Source organism: Aulonocara stuartgranti (genome assembly GCF_965226115.1).
Source record: "Aulonocara stuartgranti genome assembly, chromosome: 3".
NCBI classification, from domain to species: Eukaryota; Metazoa; Chordata; class Actinopteri; order Cichliformes; family Cichlidae; genus Aulonocara; species Aulonocara stuartgranti.
This window is the reverse complement of record NC_138941.1, coordinates 76,283,641-76,306,964: the sequence shown is the minus strand read 5'-3', so window position 1 is coordinate 76,306,964 and position 23,324 is coordinate 76,283,641. Positions and strand designations below refer to the sequence as shown.

The window sequence follows — 23,324 nt, the reverse complement described above, 5'->3', positions numbered from 1 at the left end:
CACAGGAGGTCAGGGTGTCACACAAACAGCTTTAATTGCACAACAACAGACTTTAAATCATCTACAGACAAGCCTGTGTGTTTGATTAATGAAAAAATCATAAAGAAGTGTCTACAGCTGTCCATAAAGCAGCCTCTCACACAGACTTTAATTCCTGAAAAGCTGTGTAATAAAGAGCTGTGACTGCTATGAACTGCTTGTGATCACTGCATTAAGCTCTCAGCTGAAGTTTCATTCATTTCTTTTAATGTTAATGTCGCCTTTTTAAGTGTGAGGATTTTAATGACATGTCCCTTTTAATTAGTATCTACCCAGATGGACTGCAGGTACAAGCAGGTTAATTATTGATCAGATTTATGTTGACCTTTGACCTGTGAGCTCAAGGAAAACACCCTTTTATAATTTGTTAGAGATGAGCTCTTCACCTGAACCTCTCCCACCTGTCCTGCTTCAGGTGGAGTCCCGCCTCCTTCCAGGAATCAGCTCACCTGTGTGTCTGTGTTTAGTGTCCAGGTGTGGAGCTTGTTGTTGGTGTGTCTGTTTAAAGAAACTGTAAGTTTGCTTTGTTTCCTCCTTTAACAGTTTTTCCTTTAAGAACTTTATTGTTTGTTTAGCTCGTGCTTTTACAGCCTGCTGTTGTGTTTGATCAGAGTCGAGTGTTCCAGGTTTACTGGCTTTTATCGTAACTGGTTAGATTAATTTAAATATTCTTGTTTCACATGAGATGTTTTTTTTCTGCAGATTTATGAATTTCTGTGATTATGTCACATCATTGACAAGATTAAAGAACTTGCAGAAAAACAGTTAGTGTTGTAGGTTAACTATCAGCAAGTTACTTGGTGATGGTCACAGTTTAACACGGGCAGCTGCTGCTCAGAATAATGATATGCCATTCCATTATTATGTAGAAAAAAAGCAAACATGCTTCATCTTTATTCAGCTCAGACAGCTGCTCCTGCATGCTCACCTACATAATTCACAACAACCATCGAGTCTCTGAAACTGTCACGTGTTTCAGTATTTAACATCGATGTCTTTCCTGAATTTTCACGTCTTCAGAGGGTGACCTCCAGTTATTTGAACAGATCAGTGACAGAAATATATTATTGAAGTGCACACACGAACATGATCAATGGCTTTTATTTATTAAAACAATTCCATTTATAAAACAGTTATCTGTAATCAGCTGGCTTAGCTGATTACAGATGAGGTTCATTTGGTTGTTATATATAAACTAATGTGATGATTTGTCCGTGATGTTTAAGGATGTTTGGTGTTTTAGTCTTGGATTCATGTGTTTTGTGCTGTGAATCTTTTACCACCATCAACAAAATTTATAAATAATAAAAAATAGTTTTCAGTTTCACTACCTGCCTTGTTTTGTGCATTTGGAGCCTTTAGTTGTATTTAATGACAGTCACAGTTTTCCTCTGTGAAGGATTTGTACAGCAAACCCAGTGTGGACACAAACTCTAAAACAAACATAATTATTTTAAAAAGCAGCCTAAGAGGCTTTGGTTGGGAACTGAGGACATGCCATATGTTTAAAAACTGCACTAAAAGTGCTGCGAAAAACATCAAACTTCACACTAATAATTATCTGTGTTGCTGTAGCTCTGCGTGGAACATCGTTACAGGCAAACAGACACACACTGGGAGTGAATCCACACACTTGTCACTTGAACATTAACCACAGTGAACCAGACCAGTTCAAATTTGTGAGTCACTCAAATTTTAATAACTGTCAGTTTCTGTTGAGCTGCTCAGACAAGTATAACATGCACACTCACGTGCACACTGTTGCTACCTGCATGTTTCCTCAGGGCAAAATTATTCTTCTGAAGCTGCAGTTCATAAATCCTAATTTTGTACTTATTTTGTACAAAAAAACATAATAATGTAATCTGTCTATGCCTGCAAAGTTGTAGCTGTAATGACTATATTATTTCTCCATATGCAGAATGTGGAGTCTATATAATCGATACCATAAATCACTGTTAAAATCAATCATTATATATATTATTATTTAAAAGTTGAATGTTCAAAATACTATTATAAACAAAACTCCACTCCATTACAGTGATTTCCCACTTCAAACCTTTAGTAAACAAAGTGAAGCCCTATTTTATCTTGCTCTTACCTGGAGACTACTTTACATGCATTTATTTCCTTACCCTTGGACTATAGTAGCTCACTGTTTATGTGTCTAAGCAAAGATGGATCGTCTGCAGGTTGTGCAAAATGCTGCAACTCGGTTTTTGAACAAGTCCTCAAAGTATTCGCACATGACACCGTGGCTATATCAGTTACACTGGCTTCCTGTTAAATTTATAGTTCATTTTAAGATCCTGGTGTTGACTTTTAGAGCTTTGCACGGACTGGCAACAGCTTACATCTCTGCTCTTTTACAGCCCTATGTCCCTGGCAGCTGCCCGTGCTATGAAACGCACTAAGATGAGAACTAAGGGTGACAGAGCTTTTGCCACTGTGGCCCCTAAACTATGGAAACCTCTCCATCAAAGCTTAAGAATTGTGGACTCAGTAGCTGTTTTTAAAAAAACAAAACAAAACTCAAGACTTACCTTTTTAAAATTGCTGGTGGTTAAATCTTGCCTGTTTGGTGACTTTTATCCCATGTGCAGCACTTTGTGTTTCTGATTAGAAAGGTGCTATATAAATTTTTAAAAATGTATTATTATTTATTTATATTGTCCTACACAGTGCAGGGCCCTATTTCAGGAAGCCGGTTTAGAAAACTCAGAGTGAAAAACGATACTCAGGGTTGAGTAACCCCGAACTGTCCAACTCGGAATATTCGGTTTCAGAAAGGCTGATAACAATTAGTTCAATCAACGCGGAGTTGCTTTAACCCCAAGTTAAGCGCGTGCACGAGGATACATAAAGCCCTGATTAGTGGAGCACAGATTAAGCGAGTCACCATGGAGACGGAGGGAAAGAAGGCGCGGTCAATGTATTTTACAGCGCTTGAGGCTGAAATTCCGATGGCAGTATATGCCGATAACATGCAAATTTCGCAGAAAAAAAGTAACACAGCCTCAGCTGCAAAAGAAAGGGAGCATGCATGGCAAAACATAGCCGACAGAGTCAATGCGTGAGTGTTAATTTAAACGTTGATCTAGGGATTTCCACCCATTTAACACGTTATTTTATTATATTTTATTTTTTATTTTATGTACCTGTACATTAATGCTGTGGAAAGACTTCCTGTTCACATAGTCTCCTTCATTTACTGAAGGAGCAATGATTGGAATACGAGTGCCATCTATACAGCCAATCACGCCTGGGAACCGTGAGGATAAATGTAAAATTTAAGTAGTAGTTCAAGTATCACCACATCATGAATTAAGTTTCGTTCATCCTGATACCTGCAATTTTGTGGCATCCCTCTTTGATAAATCTTGTGGCATCCCTCTTTGATAAATCTTGCGGGTCTATGACCGGGGAACACCACAAACGAGTACAGGAGACGTTTCAGTGCAACTGTAACATTCCTGACTGCCCGACAGACGGTAGCCTTGGAAACGTGCTCAGCGTCACCAATATTATACAGAAAGCTCCCGTTTGCAAAAAAACGAAGTGCAATACAAATAATATGTACAGAACTGAGAGAATGTCCGCGATGTGTCACATGAGCAATATTAGGCCTGAGGATGTTATTCAAATAAATTATAGATTGTGCTGAACAACGGTAACGTTCACACAGGAAATCATCAGGAAATGATAAAATGTCCAAATGCGCTCTAATCACTCTCTCCCGGTGGAGAGCTCTGCGGAGGATTTGGGCTTCAACATCTACTGGCTCTTCAAGGAAGGGACACGCCATGTCTGACACTTCCTACAGTCAGGTTTCTGACAAAGGGGCGGAGAAAGTCAGGGTTATTTGAAGTAAACCTGCTAGGGGGCAGGTTAGCTTCACGGAGTGTGTCGTCATAGTAACTCACTGAGGCTTCATCTGAACTCGCTTTGTGAAACCGAAAACCCAGAGTTTTTGTTAACTCAGGGTATACTTACTCAGAGTCTGCACTAAACCGGCTTCCTGAAATAGGGCCCAGCTCACAGGGATCACACTTACTCTCACAAACACAAACACTCACATCTGCAGATGAAATTTATAGTAAAATGATTAATTCTCAGGAAATATTAAAGCAGTTTTTGGAGAGAAGGAAGTTCAACTGCCTGTTTTTTTTCAGAAGTCCCAACATGATGTGATCACAGCAGCTTCTGTAGGTCTGTGGACAGTTAGATGTGCTACCATTAGCACAAGCAGACAGCTGTGCTGAGCTTTTGGACTTTAACAGCAGCTGTTGGCTCCATTTGCAGCTGACTCAGAGCAGATGCTGATCTTCCATCAGTCCTTCTGTTTCTCCCACAGAGCATCTTCCATGATTAGAGCCAGTGTGGATAACCACGTTTTAAGAGCTTTCTTATTGTGCTCTCCTTTTTCTTCCCTTCTGTCTCAGAGGGAAAGTCCTGTTCTCACTGTCCTGTGTCCTGCTGTTGCTTAAAACTTGAGCTTCCTCAGATCCATCATGGTTTAGTAAGAGGACAGAAAGCCTCCAATAAACATTTCTACATGTTTATAAAGCCCAGACTCAATTTCTGCTTTTGTTTCATCCAACCTTCCTCACACGATTTCACTTCTCCTTCCTGATCTCAGTATCACATGATTGCATTATCACATGATCATCTCCAGCACAAACAGCGCAAATCTGCTGCTCCATAGTTCACAGCAATGGACTCACAGCTGGATCAATGAGGCTGACCAGAACCTGAGAATCAGAGCAGCAGGTTTGAATTCATTTTTGTTCTCAGACATTAGAGGCAGTTTGTTCTTGAAATGTTTAACCTGCTTCGGTTACGTAAAGCCCTAAAAGTTCCCCAGGACTTTGTTCCTCTCTTTAAGTCCCTCTGTTTTATTTGAATGTTTCACCTTTTTGCACCTTCACATCCAGGTAGAAAATCAAAGTACAGCTTCTACAGTCCCTATTGTTTTCCTTTTAGTTTAAATACTTCTGAATTATACTCCAATAATTTTATTTTAGAGTTTTCTATCACTGCTGACTTTGAGTTTATTTTCAACACAAGAGGAAGTACAGAAAAAAACAGCCTAACAAACTATTTTCAGTCATTCAGCCACTTTGTAGTATGATTTGAAGCTTTACTTCAAGGACATGATAGCTCTCATGCAGGAGGCTCATGACATTTGAATGTCATGTATTTTAAAGCATTTTAGGCGAAAAGAAGAGAAAACATAAGAGAAAAAAAGTACTATTAATAAAAAAATTGGACAAATAGCAGTAATCACAGCTGGTCTGATGTGATTTATTTATTTTTTTGTGTCCCGTTTGGATCTTTAGCCATCAGAATTTTTGTCTGAAGGCCAAGAAAGATGCCAAGCGGATTTACTTTACCAAGTGGATCATCATGGCCTTGCCATATTGGTCCATTTGATTGACCTTTATTATAATTATGTATTTATTTGATTTAATTTTCGGTTGTTGCAGACAGGACAGACAAGACTGGGGGATAGGACAGGGAGAAAGAATGAAAGAAAGAGAGGGAGAGACAGAAAAATAGAGGGGAGAAGAGACGGTGAGAAAGGGGGGAAGAAAACAAAAAAACATTTAGTATCTACTGTTATCAACTGTTATCTAGTTTATTGTGATGGTGCTGTATCTATTATGTTGCTCTTTTTTTGTTTGTTTTCTTTCTAGGGTTTTTTCTCCATACAGGTGATCCAGGTATTACATGCTATTGTGCAGTACAGAAGCCAGCTGTGCCAGAGAGGACCGAGCTTCAGGCCCAGAGGCCAGAGGCCTGAGGGCATCCCACCTGCCGGAAGGAACCCAGCCGGGCCACAGGCGCCCGGCCCCGCCAATCAGCTACCAGGAGTGAGCCGGTACATACATGAGCGCCCAGCCCCAGACGACAAGGACCACCAACACACCAACGTCTGAGGGAATCAACCACCGGCAGGGAGTGTGGTGAGGGGAGATAGGCCTCCATACCTCAGAGGGCCTGAGATGTACCCAGAGAGGTGGAGTCAAAGACCCAACCTGACATATAGACACAGACGAACAGGTGCACGCGGACACAGACGTGCATTCCCACCCCGTATGCACCACCAAATACTCAACACTCACCCAACATGTAGACAGACACAAATAGACACTGCACAGACAGTCGCACTCCCCAAACATACTCTATATCCCAGGTCCAGGTACCCCCGCCCTCAGAGGGGCAAGCCACACCTAGACCCAGCAGATGTAACCCTTCTCTCTGGGGTGGAGGCAAGCGGACCACCTCCTTATCTGCAGTAGCAGGGAGGCCCCGCATCCCTGACCCCAATCTGATGGCCAGCACCTCCTCCCAGCCCCCCAGCCCTGACTGTTAACAGAATGGGGGGTGAGTAAGGACCCCAAACCTCCCTCTGCCCGCTCATATGTAGTGTTGCTGTGTGCTGTTCTAAAGTGCATTTAAAACACAGGAGGGCATGGTGGTTCCTGCCACAGAGCAGCACGGCTCCTACCGAAAACCCTCAGTGTCTATATGCATTTAAAATTGACGGTAGGGCACCAGCGCCAGAGGGGGGTTGGAGTACACCGACCATCCTCTGGATGCTGTATAACGTGCCCACCCCCAAGGCCCTATATGTATGTGTTTTGAGAGTATGAGTAATGTGGATGTCTAGGTTGCAGAATAAACTGATGTGACTGATGTGATTTTTAATTTACATCTGAGAAGTTTATAAAGAGCTATACTGAAATAAATATTTTATGATCCACAGACTGTAACATACATGTGCTCTAAATCTAGAGGTTCTGTCTGTTATTTTTGAATAAATTAAGCAGATACTTGAAGTTTTCACATCTACACGTTCACCTAAAAGCATCTTAAAACTTTAGTGACACAGAAACAGAGTTATTTAAAATCTTTACTCAAAGTTTTATCCGCTCTCCTTCACTTAGTTTCATTTGAAATGCATTCAGGGAGACTTGGCTGCCACACAAGTCCCCGCCTGATGGTCTTCGACAGCAGTAGTAAAGTATATCCCAGTATATTTAGTTAAACTCACAGACACAGAGCATTACTGGATGGACGCTTCCAATCACAGTGAATCAGTGTGTGTCAGTGAATGGATCATGTGTACTTCAGGTCTCCATTTAGTGGACTGACAGTAGAAGTAGAGCAGCTGATGGCAGCTTCCTCTGCCTCACACTGCTGTCTGACTGCATTCAGCTGACACTGAGATGAAGCAGGAAAGAAGCAGCTGATATTTGGACAGCACACATGATGGAAAGGAGGGTTTCATTTGATGTGCACATGAATGATTCGTGTTTCCTCTGCAGGTGAAGGTAGAAAGTGTGTGTGAGCTGAGCAGCATGGATCAGTGTGAGGACAGAGAGGAGGGAGCCCCTCCCTCTAAAAGCACTCTGTGTGGGGAACATGAGAGCCAGACCAAAGCTCAGAGGTGAGATGACCATCTCTAACTGTCCATGACTCTTCTCCATGTGACAGCTCAGCACTCACATCACTGCTCCATCATTATTCACAGGAAGAATCGTAGAAGGAGAAGGAAACGTAAACCTAAATCTGAACCAGAAACTAGACCTTCACCCAGCTGTGTGTCCTTAAAGAGTGACGCGTCTAAAGATCGCACCATTGATTTTAAAGTCCAGCAGTCATCTGCTGCAGAGAGGTGAGCTGTTAGTAACATCAACTCTTTGATTTAACTTTTTGATGTTGTTGGATTGTTACTGCAGTGCAAAAACGTCATTCCCTCAATCCCATTTAAACTTTCTCTTAAAAAAACAAGCCTTTGGTTTCTAGACAACTGAAAATCCGCTTAACCCTGTGAGACCCAACCCTTCAAAAAATAGCCAGAAAATTCAGATTTTGTCATGGTCCCAGGACTTCTGACCCAGTGTTTTAAGTTTTGTGTGGTTTTGGGGCATTCTGTATTCTGTCCCTTTGTTATTCTAAAGGTTTTTGTAAGTTTCCTAGGTTATTCTGTTCAGTATTGTTCATTATTTCCCCCCTCTCTTTGCCCTCTGAAATGTCCCTCTGTGTTTATCTAGTTGTGTGAGTTCTTGTGTCTTGTTTTCCCTGGTGATTCATTCCATCATGTTTACCCATGTTCCCCCCTGCCGGTCATGTCTGTGCTCTCCCTTGTGTTCCTTCACTCCCTCTTGTCTGCCTCTCCTCTACTCCTGCATCATGTTTCCCGTTTCCATGTTTTTTCTTGTCAGTTTTGCTTCTCCTGTCTTGCTATGATCATTCGTCTCAGCTGTGTTCCCCATGTGCTCGCATGTCCATTATCTTATATGTATTTAGGTCAGCGTCTCCCTCAGTTCCATGTTGCGTCCTCCCTCATAGCTGTGTGACTCTCCCTGTGTTTTCCCATATGATTTATTATTAGTTTACCCAGTTTAGTTTTGTATATTTCTGCCTTTTTTCCCATTCAGCAAATGAGAATTGTATTTTGAGTTAAGTCCTGATCCGGTGAGTTTGTGTTTGGGTCCTTCTCCTGCACACAGCCGGGTTTAAGACAGATTTTTTGGAACTGAGATGTTTAATAACCCTTATAACAAAATCCACAAAAATGTTTTTGCTATATCATGTTATTTGATATATTTTTATGATATATTTGTTATATATTTTTTTGTATGACATTTCATAGATTGGGCGTTTTTTGGCAACTGTTTTTTTTTTTTTTTTTAACAACAATGTTAATTCGAAAACAAAAAAGCTTTGTCCATAACATTTTGAAATTATGGATCGTATTAATCATGTTGATGAGATACAGCACTCAGAAACTCATGTAGCAAATATGATACAAATATATGTATTATTATAGGGTTAAGTTACTAAAATTAAATTTAAAACAAAAGCCATTCAGAAAGCCATCTGATGGTCCATGTTTAACACGTAGTATGGTTGTCATCTTTTAGATGGTCCTGAGAGTTGACCAATCATGTAAGTTGTTAGAGTCACATTGGTGAAGTTCTGAATGGGGACAGTGTTACCAGTGGTTGATAGTTGGTGTTGTAGGTCTCCAGCTCTGTCAATTAATGTTTTTTGTTAGTGGCCCTTACTTTGAGTTCATAATATGGATTTTTGTAATTTTGCCTCTGTATACAAGCACTGTGGATTTAAAATCAGAGTGGGGGTGGGGTGGCTGACAGACAGATCAGTGTTGAGGCTGTGGATGAGGGATGAGTGTAAAAGCGCATCTCTCACTTTACCATTCAATCTACGTCACTACCCTTGAAGGGTTTGTCTGGCACAGACCCACCACTAGAACGAGACAATTCTACTTGTTACGGATTCAAATATTGGGGATGGAGACAAGAGGAAAAAACCACAATAACCACACTGGTCCGGCCGGGTTGAGTCAAACGATGATTTTAATGATCACACGCGTGGGAGATGGACACCGTACGCAGGCAGCATCAGATCTCAAAATGGTGGAGCATTGATCAAACTCTTATAGCCTCTGGTTCTCCCACCTTATCATAAAAGCCTAAACATTCACATGCTTTCTCTCACACGACGCCTAAGCTACGACCTTGGCTCCCTGTTTATCTGCTCCTGCTGAGATGGGGCAGAAAACTCCAGCATGTTCTCTTCTAATCAGACAAATAAGGCGATGACTTTCTGCGAGCAGTATTTCTTATAACTCAGCAGTATAATGCATCATAAAACAATATCATTCATCCACAATCAATCAGCAGTCTAATGTAATGCAAATCAGTTTAACTAATGCAATAGTTGTCAGCTTCTTCTAATTCAGGAGAATAATGCAAACTAAAACTACATAATAATTCACAATCTTTAATTAGGGGTCTAACATGGCATAAAATAACATTATAATCCCACATACTACAACAGCAAAAGCAAGACGCAAGTCACCAAAGTTCTTTGTGTTGCTCGTGCACGAGTGAAAGAACTGTGACGAGCGCCATTACTTCTCGAACCCCATTCACTCTCAGTTAGCTCCCCTGTAGCACTGCTCTTTATTGTGGTTACATGAATATGCATAGTCTTGTTAACATATGACGTCTTACACAGGCATACATATGAACAATGAGTACCGTCTCTCTGTGTGTGTGTGTGTGTGTGTGGGTGTGTGTGTGTGGGTGTGTGTCAAGATGTGACCCTGTGAATGACTCCCAAAAGCTGGTGCTAGGAGCCGAGCGGTCCACCTAAACAAAAGGCTCTTATACTTAGTATAAATCAGTAAGAGAAAGTACAACCTCTCTCATGACCTTTGGATTTGTGAGCATGCCAGAACACTGCATCTTGTAGCTGTGTTATCTTAAATTGGTCATGTGATTTTGACGTGCAGACGTGTCTGTCGACCCCAGAGGGTTAAGAATCAGACCTCTATCATTATGCAATCGATTATAAAACTCTAAGCATATATGAATACATATTTCTAAGCATAAATGACAATCAACAATATAGACCTAACAACCCTCACCTCACAGGCTGTGGGTGGTGACCAAAAGAACGAGATTGCAGATAAAAGCGGTAGAAATGAGATTCCTCCCAAAGGTGGCTGGCCTCTCCCTTAGAGATTGGGTGAAGCGTTCAGCCATGCATGAAGGGCTCATTGCAGAGCCACTGCTACTCGACATTGAAAGGAGCCAGCTGAGGTGGTTCAGGTCTGACAGGGATGTCTCCTCAGCGCCTCCTAGGTGAATTGTTCCGGCGCATGTCCCACCAGGAGGAGGTCCCAGGGCAGACTTAGGACATGGTGGAAAGATAAATGGCGTGTCCAAATTCAGGGTCTGCATCCTTGGAGGACGCGGCCTTCGTGGTCTATGTGGGCCTTGTCCTCGAAGGTCGAGAAAGCCGGAAGTGCGAGGCTTGTAAAATTGGAAGGTCTAGCCTGCGTCGCGCTGCTCAGGTTGCCTAGCAACCACGATACTCATACCATGTCATAACTGCTTTAAGTCATACAGAATAGATATCAGAGCCTTAAACAGGCTGACTTCTGCTAAATGGGTCAAACTGGGCAGAAAGTCTACAAACACAGAACATCCTTATAGAATATGATGTAACACTATAGATCAACTTACCTCAGAATATATAAAGCATTTAAACAGTTACAGCAATATGATCAAACACAGCAGTGCTACTGATCCAAAATACTCAAAGCTTCATATAAATGAAAAACAAACATGGAAAAAAAATTTTGGTTCCATTCTGCTGCTGATAAATACTTTAGATTTCTGAATATTGAAATTGTTTCTGTCTTTCATAGTGTGTAACTTGAAGGCCCTGAGTACTTTCACCCACACTGAAAACACTGGAATGATAAAATTATTTGAACATTACCTAACAAGACTGATTCAGGACAGACAATTAGTTATTTTAGGTTTCTTCTGCTTCAGGTTTCTTCCTCTTAAAAGGGAGTTTTTCCTTCCCACTGTTGCCAAAGTGCTTGCTCATAGGGGTTCATACAATTGTTGGGTCTTCTCTTATGTATTATTGTAGGCTCTACCTTACAATATAAAGCACCTTGAGGTGACTGTTGTTGTGATTTGGCGCTGTATAAATAAAATTGAATTGAACTATTATGAGGTTTCTACAATTTTCAGATCTGTTTTGGGTCTACATGGCCGATAGACTAAAACTTTAACATAAATGAATTTACAAAAGACACACAGACGTTGTGCGTTGGTTTTTTCTAATAAGATTGTCTTATTGTGCTTTTATAGAAAGACGATGAACGATCCTTCATCAGCAGGTAGGAGTGTTTTTATTGTGATAAGTGTATCTCATTCAAATGTGTTGCAACATGTCTTTGAGACATTGTCTTTGATTAACTCTCCACACTCTGGAGTCACTGTTCAGTTTAGATATGTTTCCCCTGGTGTTCTTTACAGGCAGCAGATTGCCCATTTCTCTGTGTGTTTGGTCACACACCCCCTGCTCTGCTCCAACCCAACATGCCAGTGTCAATGCGGCACAAATTATTACTCTTTTATAAGATAAGATAAGATAACCTTTATTAGTCCCACACGTGGGAAATTTGTTTTGTCACAGCAGGAGTGGACAGTGCACAAGTTATGAGGCAAAAATTAGAATACAATAAGAATAAATACAGTACACAACTGTACAGAATAGAATAAAATAAAATACTATATACAGTAGAATAAAATAAAATAAATATACAATAAGATAAAAATAGAATACAAATACAAATACTATATACAACTGAGTAAAAATACAACGATGACAGAAAGGATTATTGCACTTAGTATTATCTACGGGGCTCTAGAGTGCGACCAATTTGACAGCATATGCAACCTAATTTCTCAGTGATGTGACTAAAGCACCAGTGCAACCAGCCGTTCAAGTACGTGTCCACAACTCTGAAAGTCTCGGTGTGGTCAACAACAGACACACATTATGCCAATATCGTGGTCTAAACCAATCAGTGATATTCAAGGGCTGGACCTCTCTGACTGGCTGTGGTCTACATATTCCTGTAGGCCTATTCGGTATGACAATATTGTGGGTATTTTGCAAGCTCATTTTGCTCTCAAGCCCCTAGTCATAGCTGAAAGGTTCTGGTTCCACAAGAGGAACTGGGGGAAGAGGAAACAGTATGTGGCGGTATTGAAAAGACTGTCAGAACATTGTGAGTTTGGCGAGTATCTGGAAGATGCTCTATGGAACAGATTTGTTTGTGGATTGAAGTGTGAAACTGTGCAAAAGCATCTTTTGACTGAGAAGGATGTCATGTTTCTCAAAGCATTTGATTATGCCGTGTTGGCAGAGGTTCAGCAGTTAAGTGGTTCTCTGAAAGGTTTTTTTACCGTTTGCTGTCGCAAAAAGGTAATAAATGCCACCACTGCATGAAAATGAATCATACTGATGATGACTTCTGGTACAAAGACCATGTATAAAACTAGAGCCAGAAGCAGCCAAGATTGGAACTGGAAAGAGAAAGAGGGAAACTCTGAACAGAAAGGTAATGCAATGAACACAGAGTGAAGGACAAAAAGAGAAAAATTCATCATGTTGCAGCAAGTTAATGTTAATAAGTGTAAAGATAATGTGAAGGAATCAGACCTGACATTGATAGTGATTTGAATCTGCATTCTTTGTCTTGAAAAGAGATATATTCACAAATCTCAGTGATGCCTGTAGTAAACGGGAAGAAAATGGAGATGGTTTTGGATACAGGGGCTACTGTGTCTTTGATTGCATGAGAACAGTACAAAAGTGTGCTGAGTCCGTTGGCGCTGCAACCCACTGGTATCATGCTGAAGACATACACTGTGGAGCCACTGGCACCAGAAGGGGCCATCAAGGTGCAAGTCAAATTGAACAAGCAATTTGCAAAGCTCCCCTTGCATGTGGTGAAGGTGGATGCCCCACCGCTGTTTGGTAGGGAGTGGTTGGGAGTTAATTATCTGAACTGGAAAGATTTAAAGATTATTCATGCCGAAGAACAAAGAGAAAATGATAACTGTGGCTGAGGCTACGTTAAAGAGACACTCAGTTGTTTTCTCTAAGACATTAGGCACAATGAAAGGGATTAAAGCCAGATTGACAATTAAGCCTAAAATTGTACCCAAATTCTGCCAACCACGTAACATACCTTATGCTCTTTGACCTTGAGTGGAGTCTGAACTGAAATGCCTGACTGAGCTTGGGGTGATCACACATAGAGCATAGTGACTGGGCCACGCCCCTGGTGCCTGGCAACAAGAAGGATGGCCTAATGACACTGTGGGGATTTCAAGGTCACTCTCAGTCCACAGTTCTGCGTGGATAAGTACTTCCACACACCGAGGACCTGTTTGCTTCTCTAAAAGGAGGTCAACACTTCAGTAAGCTGGACTTAGTAAATGCCTATCTACAGATGGAAGTAGAAGAAGAATCTAAGAAGCTGCGGACTATTTTGATTTAAAAAGGGCTATTCTGCTTCAATCATTTACCTTTTCGAGTATCATCAACACCAGCCATATTTCAGAAGGTTATGGGTCAAGAGCTTCTCGGACTACCATCTACCCATTGTTATCTGGATGACATCCTTGTCAGTGGCCCTTGTTTGGTCCAAACATGTGACCCTGCTGGAATTAGACCACGCAGAGAGACTGCAAACAGAACACAAGAGCCACTCAGTTTCACAACCCCCACCATAAAACCCCTGTGGCGTGCCATAAAAACTAAGGCTGTGTGTGTGTGTGTGTGTGTGTGTGTGTGTGTGTGTGTGTGTGTGTGTGTGTGTGTGTGTACATGACTTCCTGCCACACAATATATGCTTACAACTGTTTAGCCACATTTCCTGATTATCCAAAGGTCATCTCCCCACACCCGTATATGGCTTAACTTTAATGGTTCACCATATGCAAGCATAGGGGAGCCACTAAATGGCTGTGGGTGAACATCCTTCACAAGATAAGGAAACCAGGATCTCAAATAGAATGTGCCTAGAATGTGTTAAATATTACGGCCTCCTCACCGTTCAACAGGCTGGGGAGGAGAACAAAAGAATATCTAAACATGCTGTTTAAGATAGGTTTACAAACTGAAGCACAACAATGACAACATTTAACAAAATCACTCCAACAGCCCTGACAAGCTCACACACCCCAAAACCCTTCAGGCAGTCTTGTGCAGGCTAGAGGACTATTGTCTACATCTCAAAGGGGAGAGGTGCCAGTTTTTCCAGGAATCAGTGGAATACCTGGATCACATAATTGACACGATGGGGTCACACAAGTCACCAGAAAAGGTGACATTATGGAAGCTCCAGCACCAGGTTATGTAAGCCAGCTACGTTCTTTTCTGGAAATGCTACACTATTATTGACGTTTCATACCTGATTTAGCTACAGTATTGAAACTGCTGAATGAGCTCCTCAGTAATGAGAAGAAATGGCTGTGGACAAATCGCCTGTGAGTCAGTGCTGAGTGCTTTTGTTAGCGCATAATTACACCTTGCAGTACCGCAAAGGTATGTGTCATGTCACTGCTGATGGACTGTCACAGCTACCTGTGCCTCTTGCGCAGAAGGAGAAACAAGGACCAGTAGAGGTATTCTACGCATCTCAACTGAACACGTTACCGGTCAGTGTCACCAAGATCAGATGTCACACTATGTCTGATGTTACTTTTTCTCATGTCCCGGGAATGGTAACAATTGGATGTTTCCCAGCTGCGAAAGACGTAGATCATGTGCTGTCACCCTATCTGCTGTGCAGACAGCATCTCACGATACAGCAGGGATCCTTCATATGGGGCGTGAGAGTGGTTCTGCCACCTAAGCTGCACCCTTTTATCCTGAAAGGGCTCCACGGTCATACAAAAGGAGTTCATATATAAAAGGAGTCATATAAAATGAGTTTTTTATGTAGGAGCACAAGGAGTATGAATATGCCATGTCGATCAGATGCTGACACGCCCTGAGACAATTTCTCAGCAGTTTGCAGTGGAGCCTCCAACAAGCTCTCAAACTTCACTAACCCAGAGTGAGTTACACCATGCTTCACCCTTGTATATCTAATCAGGAAAAGACTGCTGAACAAGTTCTGAGGACCACAATACCTCTAGAAACACACCAGTCCATTGAACCACCATCATCTAAGTGTACACAGGTTACAGAAACTCTAAGACATTACCCGGTGAGGGTCACTAAGCCACCTGTTCGTTACCATGATGGATGAGCGTACTGAGAATGCATAGCTTCTCAGAGCATAGCTTAGTGGGGAGCATTATACCTCAGTGACCTCTAGTGGCCATAGGATTTATGACAACAGTATATGAGTAGATGCCGATGCAAGATAGAGTTGCCTGTGTCAAGGAAATGGCATTTTTGTGTGGCTTTTTTCTTGTCTTACTGGTAATGACAACCCAACACTGGTGATGACCTTAATATAAACTGAATATTAGTGCATTTTGGTGCCATGTACCAGTTCATACATTCAACTACAGGAAAGAGTTCATAAATAAAACAAAATCCACAGCAGCAGCTGAAGTAAAGAGAAGATTACTTTTATTTCTTCCACAGAAGAGACCCTGTAATCACCAGATAAACTCAGTAGAAGGCATTGGTTGAGTTGCCCCACTCACACAATGTTTAATGTTATGTATGAGTCGAAACATATTGTGTGAGAGAGTGATATTATACCCCTTTCGTCAAACTGACAGGTCATTAATTATTCACGAGCTCCGGAAGTAATTAAATTATTCATGAGCTCCGGAAGTAGGAAGTAATTAAGTAATAAAAATATGATATTCATAAAAATATGATATTCATAAAAATATGATATTCATAAAAATATGATATTCATAAAAATATAATTGATTATTTAGAAAGTTTCTTATATATCAAAAAATAGCATTCTCTTATTTCTTTAAGCAATAAATTTTTTTTTTTTTTTTATGCTCAAAAAACGCCATCTGGTGGCGGGTCAGTGTGTGTGTGTGTGTGTGTGCGCGCGCGCACCCGAGGCTGTATTTCTGGGCGCGCGGGGGCGCGCCCGTGTCTCCGGACCGTGCTCTCTCGGGCTCCGTGCTCATGTGTTTAAAAATGTATTAAACCATATTAAAATTGTTTAGTTAAACTTGTGCTTTTGTAACGTTCAGTATGGCCACAAACACATGCTGCATGCCTTGGGGGAAAACTTTATTTCGATTTATATGCATTTGTAGATTTAGAATAAAACTCATACTCAGAAAAAATTCGCGATCCCCTAACCCTCCTTAGAAACATAAGCAGGGAAAACTCCTTAAAAAACCCTCCGCGTTTTCTCCAAAACCCTACAATAACTTGTTAGGGTACCCCCTCTATTCCCAAAACCTTATATTCGATAACAGGGGAAATCCTGAAAAAATCCTTAGTCTTTTTTCTCAAATTCAGCGCCCCGCGGCTCCCTTCATGCTCAGCCAAACAAAGCCAAAACTCCTTTAAAAAAAAATTCTCCGCGATTTCTCCAAAACCCCCAGAATAACTTGTTAGCTACCCCTCTATTCCCAAAAACCTTATATTCGATAACAGGGAAAATCCTTAGTCTTTTTTCTTCAAAAACTTCCCTCTTACTAACAAGCTCTAAAATTCAACGCACACTCTAAGTTCTACCTCGCTCTTAATCTCCGATCCACAACTTCTTGCAGAGCACAATTTTTTTCCTGCTTGTTCGCTCCCTGCTCTGCTCCCGAATGCGCTGCTTACCTCGTTTGAAAATTCCCCCCTTAGACCAACTCCGCCTCACTGCGCCCCCGCTGCCAATCACATAACCCTTGCACCGCTCCCTTTGCACCCCGGTTAGCCAATCCGCTCCAGGCTTGATTTTATGATCTCCCGCTGAGGTTAAGACTGCCATCAGCTCCCACAAGACCTCTGACTTCAGACATATCAACAACTGGCGCCGCTCAGACTGCTTGCGAGCTCAACAGCCATGAAACCAGGGATCAACAACTACCTTCGCGTGCCCTATGTGCACATCACTCGGTAAGTGTTAATCTTCCTCTCTAACTACATTTTCGCATTTTCCTTTTTTACCATTCTGTCAAAAAGCTTTTTCATCTTCAAAAGCCATGCAAAATAGGCTCTGTAACACTTGGAATACACTTTTTAAAACATATATAAGCTCGCCTCTAACACTCAGAGCTAAAAAGTGCGTTTGTAAGTTAAACTATAGCAGCGATCATGGCCTCATCAGGTACCTCTTTTTTTTTTCTCACTCTTGTTCATATAATGTTTATATTTTTTACTGTTTTTCCCGTTTGTAAATACTCAATGTTATTTCTTTTCAGACTCTGAGATAAGCCTGCTCAACTCCTCTTTTTTTGAGTCTCTCGATCGAATTGGTAGGTTTGGTTCATTCTTGTTCCCCTTCTTAACAGCTAATTGTACAAGAAAAACAAAACATTTACCCTCTTTTTTCATTTTTATCAAACTTTCTAGATATCTCTGACTTGGACACCTTTATTGGTACGAGTTCCCCGAATTCTTCACCACCAGTGCTTGTGCGATCCACAGGAAAGAATATTCGTCTCTCCACACGGGACAGACAGCATTTGCTCTCTACGCTAGATCGCCCTGCTTCATCTGGCCCCAGTTCCATTCCCGCCGGAGCTTGTTCTCTCCCGCAACCCTCTGGGAAAAACTTGCGCCTGTCCGCCGGGGACAGGCAAGATTTGCTCTCCGAGCTCACTCCCGATGCTCCGGCCAATCGGAGCCCCAGAAACGCTTCTTATTCTCCGCCATCAGTCACACGAAATGCACCGCGCCTGCCTTTGAGACCCAATCACGGTCAGTCTCTCTAGGTTCTCGCTATTTTCTCATTTTTTAAAAAAATAAAAACTAAACCTTTTCTATTTAACTTTACTAACTGTTTGTATCTTACCCTCAAATTCTCAGGGCGTCTCAGAAGGAGGAGTAGCAGGCCCCGCAGGATCGCAAGGACAACGAGGACAACGCGAACACGCACCCGAAGGCAGCTGGCTTCAATCGCTCTTCGCGCGGTATCTCTGTTCGCTGAATTAGTTCAGCTCATCTTATAAAAACTTTGTTTTTTGTTTTTTTTTCATTTTGCTTTTCAAACATACTCTCTTTTGTGGTTTTTTGTTCTTTTAATATATTCCTGTTAAACAATAATAATAAAATAAATGGATAACCAGGAACAAGATATTACAGACCCGTTTCTTGCTTTAGAAACAGCGTTAGCTAGGTTAAATGAAAATATACACCATTCTCAGATTACATATTCACAAAACAGTGAGCAACCTGAGGTGATCAATAATAATGATCCTTTAGAATTGCTTAATTTAGCTCTTGCCCGATTAGCACCCAATGAAAGTGCCTTTCAAAATAATTCTTTGAGTTTGGGATTGGATCATGATGAGATCCAAACAGAGTCAGACGCGGTTCATTCACAAATGAGTCTGACACAAAACATCTCCTCTTCTGATCCGTTTTTAGCAATTAATAGAGCTTTAAAAGCTTTGGCCCAAATACAAAATGAGGTTCAAATACCGCCAGAGTTATTGAGTCAAATAAACAGGCTAAATCAAAATCGTTTCATTGATTCTCAAAGCCAGCATTCGCTAGTCTTTTCCCCAGACAATGCGTGTCCCAACGAACCGCTCAGCCGCAGCCCCCCGGTACAGCTGTCAACCACTTTCAATGACTCTAATCCTCATCAATTACTCAGCTCTCCCGCAGACATTGTCTCTGCGAACGAGCCACTTAACCCAGTAAACCATGATCACTCCTTTCAACAAGGGGGTAATCCAGACCAGAGTTGCGCCAGTAATTCAGCACAACCCTCTATAGTTATTAGAAATAAATTTAATAACGTTGAAATTAGAGAAATTTTGAATTTTCCTCCTCCAAACGATATACCCGACTATGCGCATTATTATCAAGGCGTAATGTCTAGTGCACGTGAAATATCAAACAGGCTTTTCTCTCACGCACGTCCAGGTGATTATATCCAGTTAGAATTGATAGGCCAGCAGTTACAAAATAATGTTTCAGTGATTTTACGTGATAATCATGATTTATCTGAATTTGAAAATTTATTCTTGAGAGCGGTACAGTCAAACTGGTCAGTAATGTGTGATGGCTCGTTGGAGGTTGTAGCTCAGATTGTTACACCCCCAAATGGCAGTGGGAAAAGATTGCTTAAACACATACTCGACAGCGAAATTGTGAAAAAGAAAAGACGTTTTTTATACGTGGTCCATAACCCCTCGAATAAGTTGTGTTTTGCTACAAGTGTTGCCCACCTTCTGCAACCCGATTTTAATAACTATCAAGCACAAACATTAGCTAGAGAAATTCAACAAAAAGCTGGTCTAAATGATCAAACGCCTGTTGGGTTTAATCAAATAATTACATTTGAAAGGTTACTAGGATGTAAAATTATAGTATTTTACCGTAACGAGCATGATCGCACCCTTTGTAAATTTCAGACTAGTACAGTGAATAGCGCAAAAGCCTTGTGTTTATTTTTATTTGACAATCATTACTACGCTATCAAAAATCTTAAAGGATTTTTGGGCACAGCGTATTTGTGTACTCATTGTTACATAGGCTTTAACCATGTGTTATCCCATTTCTGCCCTGCTCGTTGCTCAGTCTGTATGCAGCCTGACTGCAACGAGCATTTCCTCTCCCCTATTGTATGTACCGATTGTAATCGCACCTGTAGATCTCGTTATTGTTTTGAGAGCCATAAAAAACTCGTTGAGAGGCGTGAAAGGTCTGCCAGCAACTGTGACCTCTACAGGAAATGTATCAAGTGCTCAAGGCTATATTGCTTAGCAGCACATGAAAAACCTCACAAATGCCAAAAGAGAAAATGCCAAATCTGTCGTCAGGAAATCTCTAGTGATCATCAAACACATCAGTGCTATATGCAGGTTTTACAACGCGAAACAAAACATAATAATGATTTTGAAACTTTTGTTAACGAACACGGTGAGCACAGCCCTTTTCTGGTGTGTACAAAAACATCAGATGGTAAATCTTGGAGCTCTCAGGGTGAGCATTGCGTTGAAAACTTTCTTGCTCATTTTAGATGCCCCCACTTCAAGGGCTCAATCTTTATCGCTCATAATGCAAAGGGTTTCGATGCGTACATTATCCTTCGCGGGTTAGTTAGGCGAGGATTAAAACCAAACTTGATAATGCAAGGTTCCAAAGTGATCAGCTTTACAGACCCAGACTTTAATCAACGTTATATAGACTCGTCATGCTTCCTACCTATGCCATTGTCAGCTATCCCGAAAGCGATGGGATTTTCAGATAGTGTTAAAGGTTTTTTTCCTCATTCTTTCAGCTCCAAACAAAACCTAACTTATGTTGGACCGTACCCTCCCCCTTCCGCATTTAGTCTCGAGCGCATGACATCAGAAATTAGACAGGAATTTTACAAATGGTATGATTCAGTCAGCTCTGGCCCCTTCAATTTCATGAAACAGGCACTGTTATACTGTAAAAATGATGTTGAAATTCTAGCTCGGGGTTGCACATTGTTTAGAAACGGGTTTATTGAAGGGACAGGAGTAGATCCTTTCAGTCGCAACACGCTTGCAAGCGCTTGTCTTAAAACGTATTTGACAAACTTCATGCCTGCCAATTCTCTGGCCCTGCCCTGTCCTTTAAATTACCATAATCAGGTAAAATCATTTTCCTCATCCTCAATTCAATGGCTTGAATATCTCTCGTGTACGCAAGGTGTTTTTATCAGACATGCGCTCAATCAAGGAGAAAAACAACTCGGTAGTTATTATGTAGATGGATATTCCGAAAATAATGGTAAAACATACGCGTGGGAATTTTTGGGCTGCTACTTCCATGGGTGTGTTAAGTGTTTTTCCAATCAGTCCGATGTTAACCCCCTGCTAGGTTCCTCTTTTGCAGAGTTAAACAGCGCCACTCAAGACAGGCTCGCTAGATTGAGAGCTGAGCATAATGTCTCTCTTGTTATAATCTGGGAGCATGAGTGGACCGAGTTAAAACGTAGTGATGAGAGTGTAATCAGCTTTCTCAAACGTTATGATCCACCAGAGCCTTTGATCCCCCGCCATGCTCTCTGTGGAGGCCGTACAAGCCCAGCACAGCTTCGCTGTAGTGCCGGGCCCCGTGAGAAAATCAACTATGTCGATGTCACATCCCTGTATCCATATGTAAATAGTACATGTAGTTACCCCTTAGGTCATCCTCAAATAATCTTTCAAAATTTTCAGCACCCTAAAAACTACTTTGGGTTTATCAAAGCCACTGTTCATCCCCCGAGAGGGGTCTATTTCCCCGTTTTACCATATAAAACAAAATCAGGAAAACTTCTCTTTACTCTCTGTCGCACTTGTGCTGAAATGAACAACCAACATGGAGCCTGTAACCATAGTAACGAGGATAGAGCACTGAGAGGGGTTTGGACCACTCCCGAGTTTAACCTCGCATTAGAAAAGGGTTATGAAATAGGTCGAATCACAGAGGTATGGCACTTTGAGAGACAGAGTAACACAATATTCACAGACTATGTACATCATTTCCTGCGCAAAAAACAAGAAGCTTCAGGCTACCCATCAGATGCTGTAACTGAGGAGGCTAAACAGCTTTACATTAAAGACTACCAGGCTAAGCAAGGAATAACTTTAGACCCTGAAAACATAAAACTAAACCCTGCTAAAAGACAAATGGCCAAACTGTGTTTAAACTCTTTTTGGGGAAAATTTGGTCAGAGAAATAATCTCACACAGAGCAAACTGGTGAGTGACCCCGAGGAATTCTTTAACCTCATGTTCTCTCCAAAATACAAAGTGAGCTATTTCTCTTTTGTCAGTGATGATGTGGCTCTTATTCAATGGTGTTATGGTGACCTCTGCACTCCGCTCCCAAACTCGACAGATAACATCTTCATTGCGGCCTTCACTACTTCATATGGGCGTATGAAACTCTACAGTTACTTGGATCAGCTGCAGGAAAGAGCTATTTACTATGACACTGATAGCGTAGTGTATCTCACTAAAGAAAATCAATCTGAACTAGAAACAGGCAGGTATTTAGGCGAGCTAACAAATGAGTTAGACCAGGATGATTTCATTACAGAGTTTGTTGCAGCAGGACCTAAGAGTTATGGTTACATGACCAGAAAAGGTAAAGTTGTTTTGAAAGCAAAAGGAATAACACAAACACATGATGTCTGCGAGAAGGTCAACTTTGAATCTGTAAAGATTCTTGTTGACAATTACATTGATAACTGTGAAGGAGGGTCTACACTTGAGGCCCCTCAGCACAGTATCGTTCGTAATAAATCAGCCTTTTCACTACAAAATTCATCATTTCCCAAAAAATTCCGGGTTGTTTATGACAAGTGTAGATTGCTGCCAGGAGGTCTGACTTTACCCTTTGGTTATTGATTTTTTGTTATTCGTTTTTGTTTGTTTTTAAAAAATGTTTCAGCCTGCTTTAATCGAGTTTGACCCCAGACTTCATGTGCCATTTTCCTGTATGGTTGTCGGGCCAAGTGGCTCTGGAAAGACCTTTTTTGTGAAATCTGTATTGGAAAACTGTGTACATGTTTTGAACAAGCTTATTGAGAATATTGTGTGGGTTTATACATCCTTTCAACCTTTGTATTCTGAGCTTCAAGAGAAAAATAAAAACATTAAATTCATCGAGGGCATTCCTGAATCATTTCAAGATGAGACCTTGTTTCCCTCACACCAAAGTCATCTCATTGTACTGGACGATGTTATTTTTCAAGCAGCTAATCATCCGGAAGTGGTCCGGATTTTCACTCAATACAGACACCATAAAAATAT

The 23,324-nt window shown here is 41.2% G+C and overlaps 2 protein-coding genes across 3 annotated transcripts in view; both read left to right on the top strand.

The window, feature by feature from the left end:
* Positions 1 to 460: 460 nt before the first annotated feature.
* The window catches only part of LOC309703472 (protein NLRC3-like), a 59,854-nt gene continuing 36,990 nt past the window's right edge, over positions 461 to 23,324 (top strand). Inside the window, exons 1-5 of one of the 2 annotated variants that reach the window (XM_082528318.1) lie at positions 4,710 to 4,809; positions 5,736 to 6,005; positions 7,371 to 7,492; positions 7,577 to 7,720; positions 11,748 to 11,776. In XM_082528318.1, coding sequence (XP_082384444.1) covers positions 7,404 to 7,492; positions 7,577 to 7,720; positions 11,748 to 11,776 — 262 coding nt within the window. In that variant the 5' untranslated portion in view covers positions 4,710 to 4,809; positions 5,736 to 6,005; positions 7,371 to 7,403. Of the gene's footprint in view, positions 553 to 4,709; positions 4,810 to 5,735; positions 6,006 to 7,370; positions 7,493 to 7,576; positions 7,721 to 11,747; positions 11,777 to 23,324 lie in introns of those variants that run through there. The other variant, XM_082528319.1, reaches the window with a different exon arrangement.
* Positions 14,259 to 23,115, top strand: LOC309703661 (uncharacterized protein). Its single transcript, XM_082528607.1, has 4 exons — positions 14,259 to 17,496; positions 17,802 to 17,855; positions 17,953 to 18,300; positions 18,409 to 23,115. The coding sequence occupies exons 1-4, from the start codon at positions 17,481 to 17,483 to the stop codon at positions 18,549 to 18,551; spliced, it is 561 nt and encodes a 186-aa protein (XP_082384733.1). The 5' UTR covers positions 14,259 to 17,480; the 3' UTR covers positions 18,552 to 23,115.